The sequence below is a fragment of the Schistocerca serialis genome, chromosome 11 (assembly GCF_023864345.2).
Source record: "Schistocerca serialis cubense isolate TAMUIC-IGC-003099 chromosome 11, iqSchSeri2.2, whole genome shotgun sequence".
NCBI lineage: Eukaryota > Metazoa > Arthropoda > Insecta > Orthoptera > Acrididae > Schistocerca > Schistocerca serialis.
Genome location: NC_064648.1, coordinates 140,736,258 through 140,762,799, shown reverse-complemented (window position 1 = coordinate 140,762,799; position 26,542 = coordinate 140,736,258). Strand labels below are relative to the sequence as shown.

Sequence of the window (26,542 nt, the reverse complement as noted above, 5' to 3'; positions counted from 1 at the left end):
CCTGCCAGCCTTGGCCACGCAGTACCAGCACAGCAGCAGAGTCGCCACCCCAACTGTTGTACTGAGACAAGTGCCTCGTATCAATAGCTTACACGCACATTGTATAAAGCATGTAGCCCATCGCCTGCGACACGCAATTGTAATACAGAGTTAAGTATTGTCAGTCTTCTTTATTGTAATAAAAACTATTAATGTGATTTGCTTGAATTGTTGTACAAACCACAGCAGCACCCCGTCTCCAGGCCACAAGTGGCCCGTCGGGACCATCCGACCGCCGTGTCATCCTCAGCTGAGGATGCATACAGGAAGGGCGTGTGGTCAGCACACCGCTCTCCCGGCCGTTACGATGGCTTTCTGAGACCGGAGCCGCTGCTATTCGGTCGAGTAGCTCCTCAGTTGGCATCACGAGGCTGAGTGCACCTCAAAAAAATGGCAACAGCGCACGGCGGCCCGGCCAAGAGCGCTTAACTTCGGTGACCTGACGGGAACCGGCGTATCCACTGCAGCAAGGCCGTTGCCGAATTGTTGTGTAGCAGTCCGAGAAAGCAGCATCCTTTCGGCACCCTATAAGAGACGAGTGGGCAGGACAACACAGAATGTGTCCTGTGATTGGTGCTATGCATTTTTGTTACACCCTGTACGATCCAATGCATAAAAACTTTTTTTCAATAGTGGTCGAAGATGAGTCTTTCTGCGAAGTCATTTGGACGGAATTAATTGGCTGAAATGCACTCTAGTTAGTCATTGGATGTTTTTTACCAGCCATCCGATTCCGCCGTAACTGCAGTAGAGTCATCAAACAAAGTGTATGCACGGTAGCGCAGAATATTATTCGGAACCGTATTTACTCTACAATGTACACATTCATTGTAGGTGGTATGGGCAGAGAGTCCTAGGAAGTACACTGCGCAACACGATTAAAAGATAACTTTTTCGGAACCCCGTAAAGGTCTCTGACTGCAATGTATATGCTTGAAATGTTGCTCAAAGGTGCCTACAATCATCCTCTTTAGTGGTGCAGAAGTGGGCCGCCCTCCGAAGTCTCCTTCTGGCTCGACGACGCTTCCAACAGCGAGGTATCGACACGGGCGAAAGAAGGGCCAGATCTCAGCAGAAGTTCACGTGACTTGTAAAGTCGTTTAAAGGTGTCACACCGGCGCCAAACTCCACCACAACGCTTTCCAACGCAGCCATGGGCGTGTCACAAGATGAGAAGTCACAGCCCTTAAACACTTACGGCTCTCGGACTGACGCTGGGGTCGGGTGTACCTTCGTCATCGACACGCGTGCCTTTCGATATCGGCTTCCGGCACTCTGCTCGGTATTTACAGCAGAGCTCTTCGGCCTGTATCGGGCCACGGAGTACATCCGGCGACACAGACTTTTCAGTTGTGTCCTCTGCTCAGACTCTCTCAGCGCCCTTCAAAGTCTACGTGCACTGTACACTGGCCATGCCTTAGCGCAGCAGGTCCAGGAATAATGTCACTCGCTCACTCTTAGTGGAACCAGTGTGATGTCTATGTGGGTCCCTGGTCACGTCGGTCTGCCAGCAAACGAGGCTGCTGACGCTGCTGCCAAAGCTGCAGTCCTCGTACTGTACCTCAGCCAGCTAGTTCCTGTATTCCCTCCGATGATGGCTGTGTTGCCCTCTGTCAGCAGGTGGTGTCCCCTTGACATCTCCAATGGTCCTCCCTTCACGGGAATAAGCTCCGGCTTATTAAGCCTCTCCCAGCAGCTTCCACGGCCTTCTCTCGACCCTCCCGCTGGGAGGAGGTCATTTTAACTAGGCTGCGTATCGAGCACTGACTTTTTAGCCATCGTCATTTGATAAGTGGCGCTACCCCTCCACTTTGTACAGATTGTGCCCAAGTTTTGAACGCTATTTCCTGACGGAATGCCCATTTATTAAGCGTTTACGTTCCCGCTTGGGTTTGCCGTCTGAGTGATCGGCCGTTTTAGCCAATGACGCGCTGGCTGGCGACCGCCTTTTACTTTTTGTCTGCCAAAGTAATATGGCGAAGGCCACTTAATTTTTAGTTTTTCGACGTCCGTTTCTGTATGGTGCCTTTTTTAGCCCTTTCTCCACGTCGATGTTTCTAGCTGTCTTCTCTTATGTCAATTGTGACTGACATATAGTCGTTTTTTAACTCCTCTTCGTATTCTAAAGTTCTGACCTGAGCGCGTATGACTCCAGTTGTTTTTTACTCCCTAAAGCAAAATAAAACCACAAAGCAAAACATTTCGCTCCCTCTTTTTGGGCCCCTGCGATGTAGGTCAGAAACGCGATGGCCGGCATTGAAATCACGCGGTTTTCTTACGACCGACCCAGGGAAACATTTCAGACACGCTACCACTTAGAGTGGAAAGGGGAAAGCCTCAGGGGGTAGCACAAAGGGCGTCAATGAATCCACCTCTTTCCCTGGGCCGCTATTTTCTACACATTTCGCAGTCGAAAACGACAGCTAGATATTCTTGACTACCAGTGCTGACGCACTCGGACGTTTCAAGCCTTCTGCATGGACTCTGTAACGCTGCAGCTCCATTAAACGCAATCGCACCCCCTTTTTAGTGCAGTGCTACCGCTATTTTCTCTCTTGTGTACAGGGTGGACCCACATTCGACGATATGCGAACGTGATCCGAAGCAGCCAAGGGCTTTTTATACTAATGTTTGACATGCTCCTCTGGTGTGCTCACACAGAGGTGCGACATTAATACAGCTGAAGATAAAACGGTAAAGCATCCCTCCAAGACCCCGCAGTTTTCCAAAACCGTTGTGGCACCTGCGCACATTTAGCAAAAATTTTAAAAATGCATCTTCATCGAGGAAACTTGTGAAGCAGCGTGAGGCGCCTACAGGTAGGCAACCGTTTGAGACATCTCTGAGTTCAGCGGTAACACCGATCCCCGAAGTTAAGCGCTGTCGGGCTGGGCTAGCACTTGGATGGGTGACCATCCGGTCTGCCGAGCGCTTTTGGCAAGCAGGGTGCACTCAGCCCTTCTGAGGCAAACTGAGGAGCTGTTTGAATGACAAGTAGCGGCTCCGGTCTGGTAAACTGACATGCGGCCGGGAGAGCGGTGTGCTGACCACATGCCCCTCCGCATCTGCATTCAGTGAGGCCTGTGGGCTGAGAATGACACGGCGGCCGGTCGGTTCCGTTGGGCCCTCCAAGGTCTGTTTGGACAGAGTTTCTCTCCAAAGGCTTATTTCTGATTATTCAATATATGTAGGCGGGCAGCTTTGAGTGTTTTACCGAAATGGTGGCTCTTGGAGGGACCCTCCGTCATTTTATTCTCACATGTGTCAATTTCATACCCCTCGTCATCACGCCACAGGAAGGCGTGAACTGAAAAAAGGGTAGAGTTGAAAAAGTATAACAACCCTTTGCTTCTTCGTATGACGTTCGAGTTTGGTTGAATCGTTTCCAACAGTCCCTATTGGCTCCATCCTGGACACAAGAGCGAAAATGACGGTGCTACTGCAGTCCGAAGGGGTGCGATCACGCCTTAGGGGATGCAGCTCCACAATGTCCATACAGAAGGACTGAAACGTCCTAGTGTGTCAGTAGCGTCGAAGTTTGTCGAGAATATCTAGCTGTAGTTTTCGACCGAAAAATGTGTGGGAATTAACGTCCCGAGGAAAAGGGTGGGTTCATTGATCTCCTTTGTGCCACTCCTTGAGGTCTTTTATTTTCGATTCTGAATGGCGGTGTGTCTGAATCGTTTTGCTCGGCCACTCTTTAGAAAATCGCGTGATTTCAACATTGGACGCCGCGGCTCTGACCTCCATCTCAGGCGCACCAAAAGAAGGGGTTAATTCGGGGTAAGACCAGCCGTTACGACCTTCCTATCGCGTGACGCTTCGGCGGTGGCGTTGGACAGAATTGTGGCGAAATTGTGTCCCAGTGTGTCGTCATTAGCCCCCTTTACGCGTCACAGGTCACACGAATATTCAAGAAAGGTGGTAGGAGCAATGCAGTTAATTACAGGCCCGTATCATTAACGTCGATATGCAGCAGGATTTTGAAATGTATATTGTGTTCGAACAATGAATTACCGCGAAGTAAACAGTGTATTGACACACAGTCGACACGGATTTAGAAAACATCGTTCTTTTGAAACACAACTAGCTCTTTCGTCGCACGAAGTGTTGAGTGCTTTTGACAAGGGATTTCAAACTGATTCCGTACTTCTGGATTTAAAAAAAAATGGTTCAAATGGCTCTGAGCACTATGGGACTTAACTGCTGAGGTCATCAGTCCCCTAGAACGTAGAACTAATTAAACCTAACTAACCTAAGGACATCACACACATCCATACCCGAGGCAGGTTTCGAACCTGCTTTTGACACTGTACCGCACACGCGGTTTGTTGTGAAATTGCGTGCTTATGGAATATTGTCTCAGTTATGTGACTGGATTCGTGATTTCCTGTCAGAGATGTCCTAGTTCGTAGTGACTCACGGAAAGTCATCGAGAAAAACGGAAGTGATTTCTTGCGTTCCCCAAGGTAGTGTTACAGGCCATTTGCTGTTCCTTATCTATATAAACCACTTGGGAGCTAATATCAGCAGCCGTCTTAGGTTGTTTGCAGATGACGCTGTCGTTTATCGACTAGTAAACGCATCAGAAGATCAATACAAATTGCGAAACGGTTCGGAAAAGAAATATGTATGGTGCGAGAATTGGCAGTTGCCCTAAATGACGAAAAGTGTGAGGTCATCCACATGAGAGCTAAAAGAAATCCTTTGAACTTCGGTTACACAATAAATCAGTCTAATCTAAAGGCCGTAAATTCAAGTAAATACCTAGGTATTGCAACTACGTACAGCTTAAATTGAAAGGTACACATAGAATATGTTGTTGGGAAGGCTGACCAAAGACTGCGTTTTATTGGCAGGACACTTACGAAATGTAACAGATCTACTAAGGAGACTGGCTACACTACGCTTGTCCGTCTTCTTTTAAAATACTGCTGCGCAGTGTGGGATCCTTATCAAATAGGTTTGACAGAGTACATTGAAAAAGTTCAGAGAAGGGCAGCAAATTCTGTAGTATCGCGAAATATGAGAGTGTCACTGAAATGATACTGGATTTAGGCTGGACATAATTAAAGCACAGGCGTTTTACGTTGTGGCGCTATCTTGTCACGAAATTTAAATCACAAACTTTCTCCTCCGAATGCGAAAATATTTTGTTGACGCCGACCTACATAAAGAGGAACGATCCCCATGGAAAATGAGCTCGTACGCAAGCATATAGGTTGAAACGTCCCCTTTGAGCAATTTGTACACGACTGTGCTTAAACTGACACACAATATTTTTAGCGCAACGCAATCTGACTATCAAAAATCCCTACGAAGGAATGGCCCAGACAAACATTTAACTATACCTTTCACAAATCACTTACCTCACAACAATCTTCGTTACTCCAACTACTGCAATACAGCGAGCGCCACTAATACCAGCTAAATAAAAGATTCAAACTATCGAAGGCACTAACTACTGATAGGGATAGTTAGCAAATGAAAGATATTAATAGAGAACAAACAATGTATTTACCTTAATAGTCATAATATATATATAGCAGTTCATGACAAATTACAAAACTCCGCCATCTCTCTCCCCACATCCACCACTGCTGGCGGCTCACCTCCAACTGCGCAACGCTACGCGCTGTTCACATCCAGCTGCCGCTGCCCAACACTACAATGGCAGGCAACAATGCAAACTAGCCACAGACTGCACACAGCACAGCCAGTGATTTTCATATAGAGTGCTATGTAACGTTGCCAATAAGAAAACATAAACAGCCTACTTACATAAAGAAAACATAAACAGCCTACTTACATAAAGAAAACATAAACAGCCTACTTACATAGCCCCCATGCTCCCCACAAAAAATTTTACAAAATATTTTTGGGCAGTGGCCAATACATATTTGTTAAAATTTTTCACCATCGTAATTACAATAACAAAGAAATCAAATGCACACACTTATTGATACAATGTTGGTCAAAAGCTAAAATTTTCTCACAGTCCATAAAGACAGTCCTGATCATTCATCACAGTGAAACTGCCGTTTCTTTTCTCAAAGTCTGAGCAGTAAAAGACAATGCACACGGAAGTAGTGGATTTTCATGCAGTCTTGAAGAAGTAGTGTTGTCCTTCCAACGGAAAGACAGTGCTGACTCTTGACATGCTGACAGGTAATGGGCTACAACAGAGCAAACCCACAGCAGAGTCATTCGACGTTTTGACGAAGATTGGTAGGTAGGTCATCACAGAGCAGACCCACTGTAGTCCTGGTAGAGAGTATGGTATTGGTGGGTCATCAGAGATGCAGACCCACTGTAGTCCTTGTAGAGATGGCCAGCAGCCATCTGCTGCGACTGTGCAGGTGCACAATCACCATCGAAGAGTCTTGCGGAGAATATAGCAAGTCCATAAACCACCACTTGTGCACGCACAAAGTTTTTGGAATTGTTCTTAGAACCAGCAATGCTGTTATCCAATCCCTTGATGAATTATTAACACACGTGCGAACACTATCACTCCCTACTTCTCACATATTGTCCATATACTATGACCAACAGAAATGTGTGCAGTGAAATGAATGCTTACAAGTTACTTAATTTGATGAACTGGTGTCAATTACAATGTTATAACATGAGAATACAATTACAAAGGTACTAAATACATCATTAAAGAACATAACAATACAGATAACATTTGTAGTACAGGCTTTACAACAGAATAGAAATAAACAAATACATCAGTGTTACAGGAATTATGACATAAGTAAATACATAAACGATCAGAATAACTTTTGAAACATCAACTTTACACATGAGCATTAAAACAAAACAGAATAAATAATGTCTAAGCATCTTTACAAGGTAAATAACATATTATTAATGTCAATTATATTTGAGGAGAACAGTATTCCTCATCATAGTGAATGTAGCTTAATATTAAAAGAAAAAAATTCTATGAAACTACACAGAGACAGGAAGAAAACGAATACACAAGTGTACACAAAAACATAGTGGGATAACACAAAAGGAAAGGACAGGGTTTGTTTTACTGCAGTATTTTGCATGGAGATCTCCCTTCGTTCATCATTATTCCCAAAAGCCCTATGTAAGCCTGCTTTCTGTATTCTGTTCACATCCTCTGTCAAAAATAGTTTTTCTCCACTGTACAGTATCCTTTTTTTTTTTTTTTTTGCCCAAACCATTTTCATATAGCTTCTCAATACATTTCTTCCAAGTCATCATAGTTAGTTTCTTATATAGTCTACCCCCTCTTAAGCTAACTTAAATCTGCTGAGCTCAGATATATATACCAAGGGACGAGGCAATGCAGCATCACATAAAACAATTAATATAAACAGCAATGAAAAAAAACACAGATTTGCGAAGCAAGCAGCATTAAGAAATTAGCAAAGTAATTGTAATATTACAACTAATATAAGGCAATGTGCAGCAAACAATAAAAATAAATAAGTAGTAAAACTGGCTTAACAGAATAATACAAAGTCAAATTCAGTAACACTATACCTGGCAAGCAGCAGCAACTTATACCTAAACATGACATAGCTCAAGCAGAAAAAATATTACAGTAAAAACAACAATGCAGATAAGGGAAATGTATATTCACATCTTAATGTCTATGTAATTAAAGTGGTGCACCACAAATTATTCTACAAATAATTACCAAGTACTTGAAAAGAAAATTATAGATGCAGTTACTGTTATTAGTCCCTTCTTATTGTTCTTTCCATTCCAAAAGCTCGTTTTTCGAAGAATGTGGATCATAGAATAATTATTTAATAGATCTGTTGACAGAAAGTGTTCACATTAGCAAATGCATCTAAGTTTATTTTATAAAATTAATGCTGCAACACAGCTGGAAAACAGGTATCAAATGAAATAAGCAATTACGCAAACCAAAGCATAAAAATATCATTCAGTAGTCATGTGACATTTCATAAGTTAGTAGAAATTCTCTCAACTCTCGTAGAAAGACGCTTGTCATAATCAGGTGGGCAGATGTAAGTATCCTTCCAAGTAATGAGGGTGTCGAATTTGCAATGTTTTCTCTAAAGGAATGTCAATGGTGAGGATAATGGCCTCCCTTTTTTTTTCTTTTCTACCTGAGCATCTGAAAAGGCTTGTTCTCCAGGCGTCTGACACAGCTGCGTGCCCACGACGCATTACGTGCAGGTGGTCACTTAACTTTCTTACGGAAATATTTACGACAGCAGTTTCCGCTACAGTGACAGTCTCATATAAAAATATTTCACAGGTCAAGAATTTGCGTTACAAATCTGTAGAAACCAAATGCTATTGATATAACAGTGTCCAAAAAATTTTCGTCGGCATTGTGCTACATTCACGCATTTACATACATTTCATAACTCTTAAAGAATGTTTCTTGGTTTCCAACATCCTTTTTCACAAGTCAAGAGTCCCTACCCACTATTCATTACTCCTTACCTTATTCGTCGACACTTCTTCAATATTTCATCATAACAGATACATAGCATAATCAAATAACTCATATAGCATCAGCTTATGGATCATAAACTTACCTCAGCAGCATAATACATATAGTCATCGTAATAATAACATCATAACACCTCAGTCAAATCTCAAAATCGTCGTAGCTTCCTCCAATAATTTCAAAACCTAAAAAGAATTCTCTTCTCATTTAAATAGTGTCATCTCCCTCAAACATACTTTAAAAATCATGATCTCATACCAAATACATCATTCAAAGCTCTCATAGTATCACAATGGGTCCGAAAAAATATGAAAAGTTCACAAAGTACAGACAAAATACAAATTCTTAAGTGTGAAGTTATCCAACGGTGTAATTGCGTAAACATGTGTCACTGATGTAAAAAAAAGTTTATCTCTCTCAGTTAAATGATCAGATAGCTGTGTAATTTATGTATTAGAGAAATATGGTACCGATGTGTAAAGTTGTATAAGCAAATACCATATTAGCTAGGGTTCCTTGTGGTTGCCACACACATGGTACACAAAGTAAGCGTGTACCACCCCTGAGGATTAATGTAATTATACCCTCAGGTGTTACAGATTACGAGAATGGAATGAAATGTATCACGGAAAACTTTCTTTGTAATTCAAAAATCTTTAAAAATAAATGTTTTAAGTACAAAATCAATCACTCAAATACATGTCCCATAGCGCTAAATGTGCGTCTTGCTGTAAGAAAATCTCTGTGGAAGTGTCGTAGTTATCGTCCTCCAAAAGCTAAGTTCTGCAGAAGTCAATGTGCTTACCTCATGATAAACAAAAGTGAAATGCTTTGCGTATAGATATCATACTTATTACGCTTATTGCCGTGATGAAGAAAGTACTGTGCTGTAACGCATTGTTGTGCTACAGAAAAGGCTGTCTCCTTGTAGCTATACCACAAAAGTTACTACTAAAACATGTTTTACTTTCCAGAATAATACAGAAAAACTGTGCAAATATAAAACAGAAACACCACAAAAGCAACATTGTAAATTGATGCTCATTAGTAGCGTCGTGATAAAATCGTGTAGCTGTCACATAAACTAACCACTGTCTCATCTGGTATCTCACTGAAAGTACCTTAAATCCAGAATCCACTCTCAAGCAAACCAAAATGTTGCATGAAAATTTCATTAGCAGTGCCGGTATATGTTCCAAGTATGTGAGCCTTATAGTCGTTACATAATCGTGCAACTAACAAGCAAGAATGCACACACACAATAACACTGTGTCGTCTGTTCACAATAACAATGCATTCGTAATTTCTGTTTAAATAAGTTCTCTTGGTTCTTGACTGGATATTTAACTTCAAACAGTGTTGCATGTTAACAGTTTCTTAAGCATACTAGTAACGTGGTGAAACGTTTTATGGCAAAGACAAAGTTAAAAAGAGATTATCTGTCAATAAATGGTTTTACATGTGAGATGTGGTGTAACCCTTTGCTCTTCTCAGTACACAGAGTTTCAACTTGAATGAAATTATCATGCGGTATCGTCCGTTTAGAATCCTGGAATTTTGCTCAAGGTTAGCGTCAATGTTATTTTTCCCTGAGCCAGCGGGCGCAAGTGGCTGCCTGCGGTGCGAGTCATTGTCTGTTTCTTTGTTGGCGCGCGTCGTTATTGGGATTAGGAGACCTAACTTCTACAAATTCACCGTGACGATGCAGTTCAGGTCTGTCGTTACGATCATATCGTCTGTCGTCATGTCGGTAGATTCCATAGTTTCTTCCTTGTCGGTCACGTGGTGGAGAATTTCTCCCTGAACCGTAACTGCGCGCTGGACCGTTGCGTCTAAAGTTATTCTGTCTCCCTTGATAATAATTGTTTTGGTTCCCATATTCTCTGTTTCTCTGATTATCTCTGTGATAGTCATTAACGCGGAAAGGTGATCTTTCCCTGTAACTATTACTCTGCCAGTGGTTGTCATATGGGTGGTGTCTGTTTTGGTCACGATTTACGTTGTAAGAACAGGTTTGTCGTGGCCATTTATTGTTTCTGTCGTCACGGAATTGTGACGGATGTGACCTGTAGTGATTGTTTTTCCTGTTTTCGCATCCCGCGACTGTCTGTGTCAATTTCTAATTCTTGTAAGAGTCCCTGAAAAGCTTCAATGTCGTCTTTGCAACGTCCTGCCAAAATAATATGTCGTAAATGTTCAGGCAGTTTGATTAAGCAAATGCGGATGAGTTCTGAGGGGCTGTATGGGTTTGACAGGTACTGATTCTTGTGCAACATGTCTTCAAAATATTTGACAAGACTGGAAAATTCAGATTGTTCAAAGTGTTTCATCATCATGATACTATGTTTTACTCGGTTTTGTGTAGCTTGTGACCAATATGCTGAGAGGAACGCATGGTAAAATTCTCCTTCACTGTGGCAATCGTGAATGACCGATCACATTCTTACAGCTGGTTCATTCTCTAAGTAGCCACACATAAATTCTAACCAGTGCTCCAATGGCCAGTTGGGAGGAAAACAATGAGAGAATTGATGGAGCCACGCTTGTGGATGAATGTCGTTGCCAGAATTCTTAAATGTTTTGAATTTACGTGTAGTAATGAACAGCTTATAGTCAAAATCATCGTGTCGGCTAGTAGCATGTCGGTCACTGTTACGTCGTGTCGGCGGTTCGATCTCAAAATTCGGTGCACATTGCCAATTTCTTTCATAACTTCCGAAATGCCCTGTGTTATTATTTTGTGGCTGTTCCGTATTTCTATGTCCCTCTTCCCGTAATGGAGCGCGAGTGTCCTCTGAAATACGTAATTCTTGTATTACCTGCGTCAGCTGATCTTGTACTTCCCGGATTTCTCTTTTGTACTGTGTATTGATTTGATTTTGATTTTGTTTGAATTTTCTTATTTGTTCATACTCTTCTGTGTCATTAAAGACTACCGGTTTTGTGTCATTCAGATTATCATCTACCTTCACAGATAAATTATTTAGCTGATCCGAAAGTTCAACTACTTTCTCTGATAATGGACTAATTTCCTCCATGTGTCTTTCTGAACCAATTTTCAGAGTATCTACTGTGTCCTTTAAGTTTTCCTGAGTTTTTGGAAGTTGCGTAACCGAATCGGTAGATGCAACTGAGTCCATTTTAGCTTGCAAGGTCTCATGATTTTCATGAACAATAGTTTGCAGTTCTTTTATGGCTGCTTCGTGATTCTGTAATGCATTTTCATGACGCGAAAAAATAGGTTGGAAATGCTCACAAATTTGTGTTTTACGTCATTACAGACTTTTTGACATTTCGATTCAATGTTATGTAATTCAGTAGTTAAATTTTCACGTGTTTGTTCAAGTGTGGTGTCTAACTTTTGAAGATTTTGTTCCATTGTGTCTAACTTTTTAAGATTTTGTCCCACTGTGTCTAACTTTTTAAGATTTTGTTCCACTGTGTCTAACTGTTGCTGTGTTTGTCTCTGGTGTTGTTCCATTGTGTCTAACTTTTGAAGATTTTGTTCCATTGTGTCTAAATTTTGAAGCTTTTGCTGTGTTTGTCTCTGAGTTTGTTCCATTTGTTGCATTAGTTGTAATAACAATGCATTAGTGTCTGGAATCTGTTCCTCTGCGCTTTTCGGCAGTGCATTTGCACCGGCAACATTCACATTATGACAAGCTGAAATTGTGTCTTGACTTATTTGAGAAAACGGTGAGGACGCAAAACCTGAATCTACAGTATTTGTAAAATTGTGTCCTGTCATTTCGGATTCCTGAGGCGAGCTGTTGCCGACCGATCGATCGATAATGCTTCCCTGTTCACAACCTGTTTCACTGTCTGCACCATTATTTGCCGCCCGCTCCATTTCCCTACGCACAATTACCAAATTACTACTTGGAATGTCTGTTAATTCATTACACAGTGGTGCTGATAAGCTACTCTCGTTGTCACTATTATTTCTCAGTTAACTTTGGAGCCTAGTGTTACGTTTTTCACACGCCATTATTGTGACAATATTTCACACGATAACACAGAAAAGCACAATTTGAAGAGCAAAAATAAGAGAACACATTAACATAGAACTGAAAATAATATCTAGTTAATTGCAAGCGCAGCTGCGAAATACTTGGTGCAAATCTACGTGCATGCCACAACTGTTTTACTGTACAACAATGAAAAACTACAAAGGAAATTCTCTCTACAATTAAGCGCTAGCAATAAACAAAGGCTGCACTGATTACACAAACTACAAGAAAAAATCATAAGATTCCAGTGAAGTATCCTTGGCTAACGGTCGACATATGAAACGTCCCCTTTGAACAATTGTACAAGACTGTGTTTAAACTGACACACAATATTTTTAGCGCAACGCAATCTATCAAAAATCCCTACAAAGGAATGGCCCACACAAACATTTAACTATACCTTTCACAAATCACTTTCCTCACAACAATCTTCATTACTCAAACTACTGCAATACAGCGAGCGCCACTACTGCCAGCTAAATAAAAGATTCAAACCACGGAAGGCACTGATAGGGATAGTTAGCAAATGAAAGATATTAATAGAGAACAAACAATGTATTTACCTTAATAGTCATAATATATATATAGCAGTTCATGACAAATTACAAAACTCCGCCATCTCTCTTTTCACATCCACCACTGCTGGCGGCTCACCTCCAACTGCGCAAAGCTACGTGCTGTTCACATCCAGCTGCCGCTGCCCAACACTACAATGGCAGACAACAATTCAAACTATCCACAGACTGCACACAGCACAGCCAGTGATTTTCATATAGAGCGCTACGTAACGTTGCCAATAAGAAAACACAAACAGCCTACTTACATAAAGAAAACATAAACAGCCTACTTACAAGGTGTTCACTGTTTCCGCGCGCTATACGAGATTGGAAAAATAGAGAATTGTGAAGGTGGTTCGATGAACCCTCTGCCATGCACTTAAATGTTATTTGCAGAGTATCCGTGTAGTTGTAGACGTAGATGAGGTCTGTCTTTTTCTTCGCCTGTGTTGACAGCCTGCTGTTGAAAGCGTCGTGCAGGTCGAGGGCAATATCGCAGGGGTCGACGCTTCTCCACCATTACTGAGGAAGGCTGTAGGCACCTCTGGGCCACATTTGAAACTTCTGCGTTGCAGTCGGAGACGTTACGGGGTTCCGTAAAAGCGGTCCTTTAATTCTGTTGCGCAGTATAGTGACTGAATACGTTTTGTGAGCCGGCTGGAGTGGCCGAACGGTTCTAGCCTCTACAGTCCGGAACAGTGCGACTGCTACGGTCGCTGGTTCGAATCCTGCCTCGGGCGTGGATGTGTGTGTCGTCCTTAGGCTAGTTACGTTTAAGTAGTTCTAAGTTCTAGGGGACTGATGACCTCAGATGTTAAGTCCCATAGTGCTCAGAGCCATTTGAACCATTTTGAACGTTTTGTGAAGACGGTCTTCAACAGCTAGTTTTACAATCCAGCCGCGTGGAGTGGCCGCGCGGTTTGAGGCGCCATGTCACGGATTGCGCAGCCCCTCCTGCCGGAGGTTCGAGTCCTCTCCCTTGTTCTTAGTTCGTAGAATAAGTTAGTTTAAGTAGTGTGTAAGTCTAGGGACCTATGACCTCAGCAGTTTGGTCCCTTAGGAATTCACACATATCTACAACCCACACGCAATGAAATTATTTTAGACCTTGCAGTTACAGACAGGCCTGAGCTTAACGACAGTGTAAGTTTAGAAACAGAGATTAGTGATAATGATGTCAACATAGCTTTGATTGTTATCGAAGTTCGTAAACTCAACAGAAAGACTGGGGTACAAATTATGCTGGAAAGAGCAGGTAAGCGGCTATTAGCTCCATACTTAAATAGTGAATAGACAAATTTAGTTCAAATATTATTGAAGCATACGAATTATTGCAAGTTTTAAACTCACTGTAGATAACATTCTGGAGTATTATGTGCCTAGTAAATGTATCAAGGGCGGGAAACACAGCTCAATCCTGGTTTTATGAGAAAATTCGGAAAATACTGAAGAAGCAGAGATTGTTGAACTCTCGGTTCAGAAAAGGAGGTGCAAATGTCGACCGGCAAAAGTTAGAAAGAAATTTATGGATCTTGAAAAAGATCGAACCGTGAAGCGTAAAACTCTTCCGCTGTCGTACGTTAGCGAAAGATCTTGCCGAGAATTCGAGAAAATTCTCGACCTATGTACACCAAATGGGTCGCAGGCCTGCAGTCAGTCACTCGTCAAAGACAATAAAAGGAAAGGAGAAGTTGCAAGTGTCGAGTTAAAAAAAAAAAATCACATAGCCTGGTATTCCATAAGCATGCAATGTGATTACAAGCCGCCTGTGAGGTACGGTGTCAAAGCCTTATGGAAATCTTAGAAATACGGAATGAATTCCAAATCCCTTGTCAACAGCACTCAACACTTCAAGTGAGTAAACAGCTAGTTGTGTTTCACAAAAGCGATGTTTTCTAAATCCATGTTCATTGTGTGTCAATGGACAGTTTTCTGCGAAGTAATTCATAATGTTCGAATACAAATATGTTCGAAAATCCTACTGCATATCGATGTAAGTGATACGGGTCAGTAACTTAATGGATTATTCCTATTTTCTTTCTTGAATGTTGGTGTTATCTGTGCAACTTTCCAGTCTTTGAGTAGGGATCTTTCGTCGAGTGAGCGCTTGTGTATGACTGTACAGTATGGAGCTATTGCATCAGCATACTCTGAAACGAATGTAGTTTGTGTTGAGTCTGGACCGGGGGACTTGCTTTCATTAAGTAATTTACGTTGCTGCACTACCTCCGAGGATATCTACTTCTAAGTTGCTCATGTTGGCAGCTGTTGTTGTTTCTAATTATGACATATTTACCTCGCTGTGTGTAGTAACTCTACTTTAGCAGCACTGTCATCGGAAGTATTTCTGTTGGTATCGCGCAGAGAAGGCATTTATTGCGTTTTTCCGCTTGCATACTTTACGTACTAACAGAATCTCTTTGGATTTTCTGCCTTGTTTCGAGACAAAGTTTTATTGTGGAAACTACTGTACGCATCTCGCATTGAAGTGCGCGCTAAATTTCGAGTGTCTGTAATAGATTGTCAACCTTGTGGATTTTGCTTTCTTTTAAATTTGACACGCTTTTCTCGTTGTTTCTGCCACAATATTGTGCACTGTCTTGCGTATAAAGTCGTTTGTTAATTAATTTGGTATAAATCTCTCAATTGCATTCGATATTATTGCTTTGAGTGCAAGCCACATCTGGTCTACACTTACGTTGTTAATTTGGAAGGAGAGGAGATTGTCTCTCAGCAAAGCGTAAGTGAATTTTTATCTGCTTTTTTGAATAAATATATATTTCCTTTATTTTTGAGGATTCGAGCGTTACAGTATTCAGTTTCACTACGACCACCCTGCGTTCGCTGATCCCTGTATCCGTTCTGCTGCTCGTCATTAACTCAGGATTATTTGTTGCCAAGAGGTCAAGTGCGTCTTTACAACAGCTTACTATTCGAGTGGGCACGTGAACTAATTACACGAAATAATTTTCAGAGAATGCGTTTAGCACAATTTCGGATAATGTTTTATGCATACCTCCGTATTTAAATATGTATTTTCGCCGACATATCGAGGGTAAATTGCAGCCACCACCAACTATAATTGTACGAGCCGGGTACGTGTTAGGAATTAAACTCAAGTTTTCTTTGAACCTTTCAGCAATCGAATCATCTGAACTGGGAGGTCGGTAAAAGGATCCAACTGTTATTTTATTGCGCTTGTCAGAATTGACCTCTACCCATACTAACTCACATGAAGTATCTATTTCAGTTTCTACACAAGATAAACTACTTCTAACAGTAACGAACACGCCGTCACCAAAGGTATTTATCCCATCGTTTCTGAACACCGTTAGGTCCTGCTCAAAAATTTCGGATGAACTTGTCTCCGACTTTAGTCAACTGTCAGTGCCTATAACGATTTGAGCATCAGTGTTTTCTATTAGCGCCTTCATCTCTGGTACTTTCCCAACACATCCACGTCAATTTACAACTGTTATAGCGATGGTTCCTGGTAGATATCCAGGTATCAGCAAGACGCAGTTATTCTGCATGAAACATTTATTGATACGCATACTACACTTACGCGTCAAAGAAACTGGTATAGATATGTGTATTCGAATGTAGAGATATGTAAACAAGCAGAATATGCACTGCGGTCGGCAACTCCTATGTTGGACAAGTGTCTGGCGCAGTTGTTAGGTCGGTTTCCGCGGTAGGTTATCAAGGTTTAAGTGAGTCTGAACGTGGTGTTAGTCGTCGCGCGAGCGATGGGACACAGCATCTCGAGATAGCGACGAAGTGGGAATTTCCCCGTGCGACCATTTCACGAGTGTACCGTGAATATCAGGAATCCGGTACAATATCAAATCTCCGACATGGATGCGGCCGGAAAAAGATCCTGCAAGAACGGGACCGAACACTACTGAAGAGGTGTTGAACGTGCCAGATGTGTAGCTCTTTCGCAGATTGCTGCAGATTTCAATGCTGGGCAATCTAAAAGTGTCTGCGTGTGAACCATTCAACGAAACATCATCGATATGGGCTTTCGGAGCAGAAGTCCCCCCTTGTGTACCCTTGATTACTGCACAACACCAAGCTTTACGACTTGCCTCGGCCCATTAACACCGACATTGGACTGTTGATGACAGGAAACGTGTTGCCTGGTTGGACGAGTCTCGTTTCAAATTGCATCGAGCTGCTGCAGCACTTCTGCGTGCTTGCGGGGGCCCTACACGACATTCGGCAAGTAAACCAATTTATTTGGCTCTTCAGTGCTCTCTTAACAGCAAAAAATACGCTGTCGCCAAATATATTTATCCTGTCCTTTCGGAACAGGATTAGGTCCTGCTCAATGATTTCGGCTGAACTTATCTCCGACTTCAGTGCCTATTACCGTTTGAGCATCAGTGCTTTCTGTTAACACCTCGAGCTCTGATACTTTCTCAACACATCCACTACTGTTTACAACTGTTATACCAATAGTTCCTGGTAGATGAACAGTTGTCAAATGGTTCAAATGGCTCTGAGCACTATGGGACTTAACATCTGTGGTCATCAGTCGCCTAGAACTTAGAACTACTTAAACCCAACTAACCTAAGGACATCACACACATCCATGCCCGAGGCAGGATTCGAACCTGCGACCGTAGCGGTCGCTCGGTTCCAGACTGCAGCGCCTAGAACGGCATGGCCGCTCCGGCCGGCTCCGTGGTGGTAACCGAAGGCGTCATGGTGGCAGCCAACTACGTGAACACTGTTGCGGACCACCTGCATCGCTTCATGCTTGAAGTCTCCCCCTACGGCGATGCCATCTTTCAGCAGGACAACTGTCCGTGTTTCAAGAGTCAGAGTTGTGGTACAGTAGTTTGAAGGGCATTACAGTGAACTCATATTGACGTCTTTGCCAGTAAATGTGCGTGATCTGCACCTGTTGGAACACATACAGGGCTGATAGTGGCTCCATAATGGTGTGGGATGGCTTTACATGGAATGGACTTGGTCCTATGATCCAAGTGAATCGATCATTAACTGGGAATGGCTGCGTTCTGCTACTTGGAGACCATTTTCAGGCATTCCTTGACTTCCTATTCTCTGACAATAAGGGGACTTTTATGGATGGCAATACCCCATGTCACCAGGCAACAGTTATTTGCGATTCACGTGAAGAACAATCTGGACAATGCTGTTCCTCACGCACTGACATAGTTATGTTACGCACCGCCATCTTGTACGCTGCAGTCTGGAGCCCTCTCGCACCAGAGAGAGGATTGCAACTTACGCCAGCGAATAGGCGAAGTCGACCAAGTAAAATGCGTGACGTGTAATACCACAACCGGTATTCAGAACAGAACACAAAATTCGGAAGAAATACTTTTCATTACGCCCTAGAAATTTTGTAGCCAACCGCATTGCCGCAGTGGTAACACCGGTTCCCGTCAGATCATCGAATTTAAGCACTGTCGAGCTAGGATAGCACTAGGATGGGTGACCATCCGATCTGCCTAACGTTATTGGCAAGCGCAGTGCATTCAGCCCTTGTGCGGCAAACTGAGGAGCTACTTGATTGAGAAGTAGCGGCTCTGGTCTCGTAAACTGACGAACGGCCGGGAGAGCGGTGTGCTGACCACATGCCCCTCCATATCCGCATCCAGTGACGCCTGTGGGCTGAGGATGACACGGCGGCCGGTCGGTATCGTTGGGCGTTCCACGGCCTGTTTGGACGGAGTTTAGTTTTCTTAGTAATTGTTTACTGTGTGACTCTTTGACATAGGTTCGAGCAACTGAAAGAAAGACAAATGTTCAGCTTCAACTACGAGTAATATGGTTCGGTCTCCTTAATTTTTAATAAACGAACCTATCTGAGGAACGACGGAAACATACGACCCATTATACTCCGTCCACGTTTCTGTAGCAGTCAGCTTAACATTTGCTCACGTGCAATCGAAATGGCTGTGCTCAGTTCGACTACACTTGAATACCATTTGCCGTCTTTACGGATATCTCATTCTAGCTTCTCTACGGAATTCCGTTGCTGCTACGATGAGAGGCACTGACGAAACGACTCCCTTTCGGATTTGGAAATGTTGCGTGCATTATGGCAGTGGAACATTCGGGAGTTACGAAATGCTGATGAAAATCTTTATAACGAGAAGAGGTGCTTCCCTAAGGAGCCAGACACGATGTGGGACACCCTCAGACCGACGCCGACTCGCGTCCATAGTACAGTTATCAATCGATCCCACCCCTCCTTTCTTATTTAATGCCGTGTCGGGTACAGGTTACACTTCCGATTCCAGCAATTATGAGTTACCTGTTTTTGACCAGCCTACACGCGTGAACAAGTGATTCCATGAGCTGTATCATACCTCAATCATTTTTTGAAGTGCAAAACACAGAACCACGCGGCTGCTACGGTCACAGGTTCGAATCCTGACTCGGACATCGATGTGTGTGATGTCCTTAGGTTGGATAGGTGTACGTAGTTCTAAGTCTAGGGGACTGATAACCTCAGATGTTAAGTCCCATAGTGCTTAGCGCCATTTTTGCAGGCCACAGGGAGGTCTCCATGCAAAACTATTTTTCCGGGGAGGGGCCCAAATTGGAAAGCTAATTTTACCTACGGTGACTTTTTACGTTATAATATAAATACAGTCTCGATTAAATCTTTCAATAGATCGGTCAGGTCGACAAGAATCGACTCTCTGTTTTCATTCGCATTAAATGATCCATGAACGTGTTAATAGCACAAATTAGATGAATATTTAATTTACAGCAGTGTTACTGAAGTATCAATCTCACATAGTACTCTCTTCGCTGTGCCTTTTTATACAATTTTTCCGGGACTGGCTGGTTAGTGCGCGTTACCACTTACATGAGTCGGCACCTTCGACGTTTATTATTAATTTATCTAACCTTATCCCTTATTTAGGTCTTACCTTTCCCTAGTAAGACTGTCATTTAATTATTTGATGTAGCCTATCTAGACAGCAGAAACACGAAATAAGATCATGAGGGGGGGGGGGGGGGGGTAGTCTTGTTTATTTGTTTTTATATCGAATTGATGGACACGAATTCTGTCCAATGTTGTGCTTAGGAATAACGAGTGATCAAACGCCGATCGCTGTGACTTAGAATTTCAGATATATTTACTTGAAAACGACTTTTTTGCCGGCTATGGAAGAGAGGCATCTTTACAACTGGTTAAATAAATTTGTCTTGCTTAGAAATTATTATGGCGTGAATGAGATGCTTAATAACATTTCAGTTTTTAAAAATTGAAATTACGAACTAAATGATTCGCATCACTCGCATTAATTCCAGTGATTGGAGATGCTACGGTGACCTTCTTTGTATCTGCAGTACAGTTGAAGTAAGGATACAAGATAGTGAAGCGCTGGTTTACCGCACTTCCTTCTTCACTGATAACACACCCACACTATAACAAACAAATTGGATCGAAAGTTGTCTTACAAGTTGGTCGATGAATAATAGCTAGTTAAGTGACTCCGAGAGAATGTCTTAACTTTTTATGTGGTTGGAGATGCTTACTTTGACATGACTGGAAATCATGCAATCTCCACGCAAAACTATCTTCCTGGGAGGGGCCCAAATTGGAAAGCTAATTTTACCTACGGTGACTTTTTACGTTATAATATAAATACAGTCTCGATTAAATCTTTCAATAGATCTGTCAGGTCGACAAGAATCGACTCTCTGTTTTCATTCGCATTAAATGATCCGTGAACGTGTTAATAGCACAAACTAGATGAATATTTAATTTACAGCAGTGTTACTGAAGTATCAATCTCACATAGTACTCTCTTCGCTGTGCCTTTTTATACAATTTTTCCTGGACTGGCTGGTTAGTATTGAGATCATGCTCGCTTGTATAGGTACACTCCACCTGACAGTTCCTGCTGAATTTAGTCACTATTTTGTCTTCTACACGAAAGGCATCTAATTAATTTATACAAGTTTTGGAACAAAAGTTCGAAAGACCTTGAGTCTATTATTTCCTGTTCGGAAATGGCCCAGATGCAGACTTGCATGTCTAAGTATGGCACTGAGTCTCGAGACAGGAAGATAGTTACCTGAAACGTATCCTCAGATGATTTATTCATTTCCAACTACACGGAAAACCTTGCGTGAATACAGATTTAGTGATGCAACTGTCCACCATCTACTCTGCTTCACAAGAGTTTTAGCCTCATATAGGTTGGTGAATCTGACTCTGCTGTTGTTCATCAACTTCTTTACCCTTGAAACTCTTTTCACTTTCAGTCATAATCAAGATTGAATAATATTAAGAAAGTACACTGGAGCACCAAAGAAACTGGTGTAGGCATGCGTATTCGAATACAGAGATTTGTAAACAGGCAGAATACGGCGCTGCGGTCGCTGCGAAAACAAGTGTCTGGCGCGGTTGTTAGCTGGGTTACTGCTGCTACAGTGGCAGGCTATGAAGATTTAAGTGAATTTGAACGTGACGTTGTAGTCGGCGCACGAGCGATGGGACACAGCGCCTCAGAGATAACGATGAAGTAGGGATTTTCCCGTATGACCATTTGACGAGTGTACAGTGAACATCGGAATTGCAGTAAAACATCTAAACTCCGCCATTGTTGTGGCCAGGAAAAGATGCTGCAGGAATGGGACCAAAGATGACTGAAGAGAATCGTTCAACGTTACAGAAGTATAACCCTTCCGCAAAATGCTGCAGATTTCAGTGCTGGGCCATCAACGAGTATCATCGTGCGAACCATTCAACAAAACATCGTGTACCCTCGATGGCTGCACGATAGAAAGCTTTACACCTTGCCTGGGCCCATCATCACCGAGACTGGACTTTTGATGAGTGGAAACATGCTGAGAGATTAGAAGTGTCTCGTTTCAAATTGTATCGAGTGGATGGACGTGCACAGGAGTGCAGACAACCTCAAGAATCTGTGGGCCTTGCATGTCGGCAGGGGACTGTTCAAGCTGGTGGAGGCTCTGTAATTGTGTGGGCTGTATGCAGTTGGAGTGATATTGGACTCCTGATACTTCTAGATGTGACTCTGACACGTGACAATTACGTAAGTATCCTATTACCTGCATCCATTCATGTCCATTGTGCATTCCGACCGACGTGAGCAATTCCAGCAGGACAATGCGACACTCAATACGTTCAGAATTGCTACAGAGTATCTCCAGGAACACGCTTCTGAATTTAAACACTTCCGCTGGCCACCAAACTCCTCGCCAGACTTGATCATTATCGAGCGTATCTGGGATATCTTGCAATGTGCTGTTCGGAAGAGATCTCCACCCCCTCGTACTGTTACGGATTTATGGACAGCCCTGCAGGATTCGTGGTGTCAATTCCCTCCAGCACTACTTCAGACGCTAATACAGTCCATGCCACGTCGTGTTGCAACACTGCTGCGTGCTGGTAGGATCCGTGCACGATATTAGGCAGGTGTCTCAGTTTCTTCGGCTTTCCATTGTACTCAGTTTAAGCCCAAACTTTTTCGGGGTGGGGGATGGAGGGGGAGGGTGCGTCCCCAACCTCCTCCCACCTGCATGTGGGACTGATCACAGTTTGGAAAAGCTCCAGTAGTGGTAGTCACGTAGAACTGCAATGATGAGCCGTAAGAGGGGGAGGTCGTCTGAAATTCCACGGTCAAAAATGCCATCGTTTGAGCGGTTGACGCAGAGAAGAAGCAGGGCGGGTACTCACGGCGAGGGCGATGTTGGCGCTCGTGATGCCCGCCACCGCCGCCGCCGCCGCCAACATCAGCAGCGCTCCGGGCCCCATGCTTGGAGCCGGCCCGCCTCTCTACCTCTCTACGCCTGCCTCTGGCTCCGCCTCCACCTCCGTTCTGCGCTGTCCCGGTCGCAGTGCTGCGACCCTGCACTGTCTGTCGCCCCCGGCTGTCCTGCTCTTTTTTAATTGCGCCGCCAGATGCCACAAAGCGGTCCCTGTGAACTGCGTGCTTGTCCACCGCCGATACCATCTCTCCCCCACTCCTCGTCCATCGTATCTGTGCGACCCTGTCCTTCTGCTCTTCCTGTTTTGCAGCTTGTGTCAGCTGTTGGAGTATAATTCGCCGCTGCCAGGTTAGCGTGGTTTGCTAGCGAAATGGAATTCCTCATTTCATTTCCCAACGAACTTCTCTCTTTTTTTTTCTAATTTCGGAAGTTTGAATTGTCTACTACTCTTCCTTGTCAGGTCAGATGAATGCTTTGACTCCACAAGCATTACTATCGACACACAAGCCTGTAAAACTGGTACTGTGGTATCAGACATTTACTTTAGGAAAAATTTTTATTTTTCTCATTACGATTACAATTGCATTCATTATTATACCGCTATCCCAGAACACTGTACCACTTCCAGGTTCTCTACATAGCGGACTCCAGTGGCAACAAAAATTTCATTTTCAATATTTCGCACAATTATTCGCCGTATATAGAAATTTAAAATTTTGTCATAATCTACTGATTAAGAGGTGACAGAAGTGATGGTATAGCGGCATGCACATAAACAGATGTCGATAGGATCGCATACACGAGGTACAGCTGCCATAGCTGTCATTTGTACTCATTCGTGTGAAAAGGATTCCGACGTGATTACAACCGCACGCGGGAAATTACCGGACCCTGACCACAGATGGTAGTTGCAGCTAGACGCATGTGACAATCCACATCCGAAATCATTAGGGAATTCAATATCCCAACACCCACAGCGTCAAAAGTGTCCCGAGAATACCAAATTTCGGGCACTACCTCTCAGCACGGAGGACGCAGTGGCCGAAGGGCTCCACTTAACGACCGAGAGCAGCCGCGTTTTTGTAGAGTTGTCAGTGCTGACAGACAAGCAGCAGTGCGTGAAATAACCACAGAAATCAGTGTGTCACGTACGGCGAACGCATCTGTTAGGGCGGCGAGGCGACATTCGGTGTTGATGGGCTGTGGCAGCAGACGGCCGGCCAGGCTGCTTTCGCCAACAGCACGACGTCGCCTGCAGCGCCTCTCCTGGCTTCCTGACCAGACAGGCTGAAGCCTAGACGACTGGGAAACCATATCCTGGTCAGATGAGTACGGATTTCAATTGGCAAGAGCTGATGGTAAGTCCTGAGTGTGGCGCAGATCCCATAAAGCCATAGGCAAACTTGTCAATAAGACACTGTACAAGCTGGCGGCGGCTCCACAATGGTGCGGTCTGTGTTTACATAGAGTAGACCGGGCCTTTTAGTCCAGCTGAACCGATCACTGACTTGAAATAGTTATGTTCTTCTGCCTGGAGATCATTTGCAGCCATTAATGTTGTTTGTGGTCTTCTTGAAGTCTGGGGGTATTTCGCCTATCTCATGCATCTTGCACACCAGATGGAAGAGTTTTGTTTTTGTCATGGCTGGCTTTCCCAGAAGTATCAGAAGCTCTGAGGAAATGCCGTACGGAGCATTGTCCTAGTTTCACCTCACGTTTTGCAGTGCTACGTCAAATTCTTCTCGCGGTATCGTATCCTCTATCTGACCTTCATTTACATCTTTCAAGCTAATTTCCCTGCAAAGACCCTCCTTCCAAATTTCAGCCTTCTCTTCTTTGCTTGTTACTGGTTTTCCATCTGAGCTCTTGATATCCATACAGCCCCTCTTCTTTTCTCCAAATATCTCTCTAGTTTTCCTGTAGGCGGTGTCTACCTTTCCCCCAGTTATATATGGGCCTATGTACTTACATTTGTCCTTTAGCCATCCATGGTTAGCCATTTTGCACTTACAGTCAGTCTCATTTTTTAGATGTTTGTAGTCCTTTCCACATGCCTCATTTGCTCCATTGTTATATTTTCTCCTTTCGTCAATTAAATTCATTATATCCCGTAATATCTATGGATTTCTCCTAACCCTTTTCTGTTTATCTATATGATCCTCTGCTGCCTTCACTATTTCATCTCTCAGAGCTACCCAATCGTCGTCTACTGTACTCCTTTCCCTTGTTTCAGTCAATCGATGCCTGTTGCTCTCACTAAAATTCTCAATAACTTCTGGTTCTTTCAACTTATCAAACTCACATCTCCTTAATTTCCTACCTTTTTCAATTTCTTTAGTTTCAATCTGCAGTTTATAACCAGTAAATTAAGCGAAACAACAGATTTACATCATTATACAGAGGCGTTGAGAAACAGATTAATGGGCAGACGGACATAGCCATGGTAACAGATTCAGAGTGGAAGGAGAGAACTACACCCTGCACTTTTCATAATGAGTGAATAATGCTTTTAAGGTCGAAAACAGAGCGAGGTCACCTACCTGTGACTGGAGATTATTGGTCTGAGAAGAGATGAGTATAGGACTCAGATATTGTTTACGAAAAGCTCCTGCTTGTGTGTGCGGAAATAAACGAACCATACTTGATTTATGAATGTGAGGGTTGGAATGTCTGAGTGGGTAATAACAGGATTAAAGGCGTGGTGGGCAGATACGGAGGATATCGTGTAAATTCAAATGGTAATGAGAGAAGAAGTTTTTTTTACATACACTAACTTCATAGTAACTAAAACGTTCTTCCGAAAGAAAACCATTCATAAAAACACTTGGCCCAACACATGAGAAAAATGAGTCATATATTTTAGTACGTGAGTTGTTTCTGTCCTTAGTGTAACAGATTAAAATTTTCATGCAGTGTGATATTTTCAGAGACCATTTTTTGTTATGGCCAAAACAGCATTTCTAATATAGTGAAGGAGACTCGTGGGCTCATCCCCTACAGATAAAGAAAAATCAATCAATTTTACATTACAGTTTTTAAAAGATCCTTCAGCTTCAGATCTCTACCACCAAAGATTGCATTATTATTTAGTAAATTCACCTACACAAAATGATGGAATCGGGAACATCAAATACTGCATAAATAAGACAGCAGTTGAAGCAATAAGTAAGCAAACTAAATTGCGAAAGGAGAAAAGAATTGTAATTTGGAATGAAAAAATTAATGAAATAGTTTAACAGAAAAAAGACTATATGAGTGTTTCCTGCAGTGATCAAGCAAGCGAAAGATATTGACCGATGAGAAGAAAGCAGGATCACTAACAAGAAAGGCTCATCATGGTTGTTACATTTGTAGGAGAGACAGAATGTGATGTTTATGACAGATAGCACTTTGCTTTAACAATGTTAAGAACCTAAAACAGATACGATGTAGAACAAATAAATATAATATGTCAGGAATAATGGATAGAAAATTACAAGAATCTGTAGTATAATCCATGGGCAAGTAATCATTATGAAAATATATCTGATTATGTTAACACTGATTTAATAACCCTAGAAGATACAGAATATTTTACTGGAAAAGAAAATTGTTGGGAAAACTAAAAGAAATAAAGTAGGATTGTACTAGCAGAATATGGTATGAGCTATATGATATGCAAGCTTGAAGAGGAATACAATAGGGTTGGCCTGAAGATTACGGTTAGTTGGTTGATTCAGTGGAGGGGACCATAGAGC

The 26,542-nt window shown here is 42.7% G+C and overlaps 1 protein-coding gene across 1 annotated transcript in view; it reads right to left on the bottom strand.

The window, feature by feature from the left end:
• Positions 1 to 22,930, bottom strand: part of LOC126427207 (uncharacterized) — a 99,993-nt gene extending 77,063 nt beyond the window's left edge. Inside the window, exon 1 of the mRNA XM_050089439.1 lies at positions 22,774 to 22,930. Within this exon, the coding sequence (XP_049945396.1) occupies positions 22,774 to 22,851 (78 nt within the window). The 5' untranslated portion in view covers positions 22,852 to 22,930. The remainder of the gene's footprint in view (positions 1 to 22,773) is intronic.
• Between the last annotated feature and the right edge of the window lie 3,612 nt (positions 22,931 to 26,542).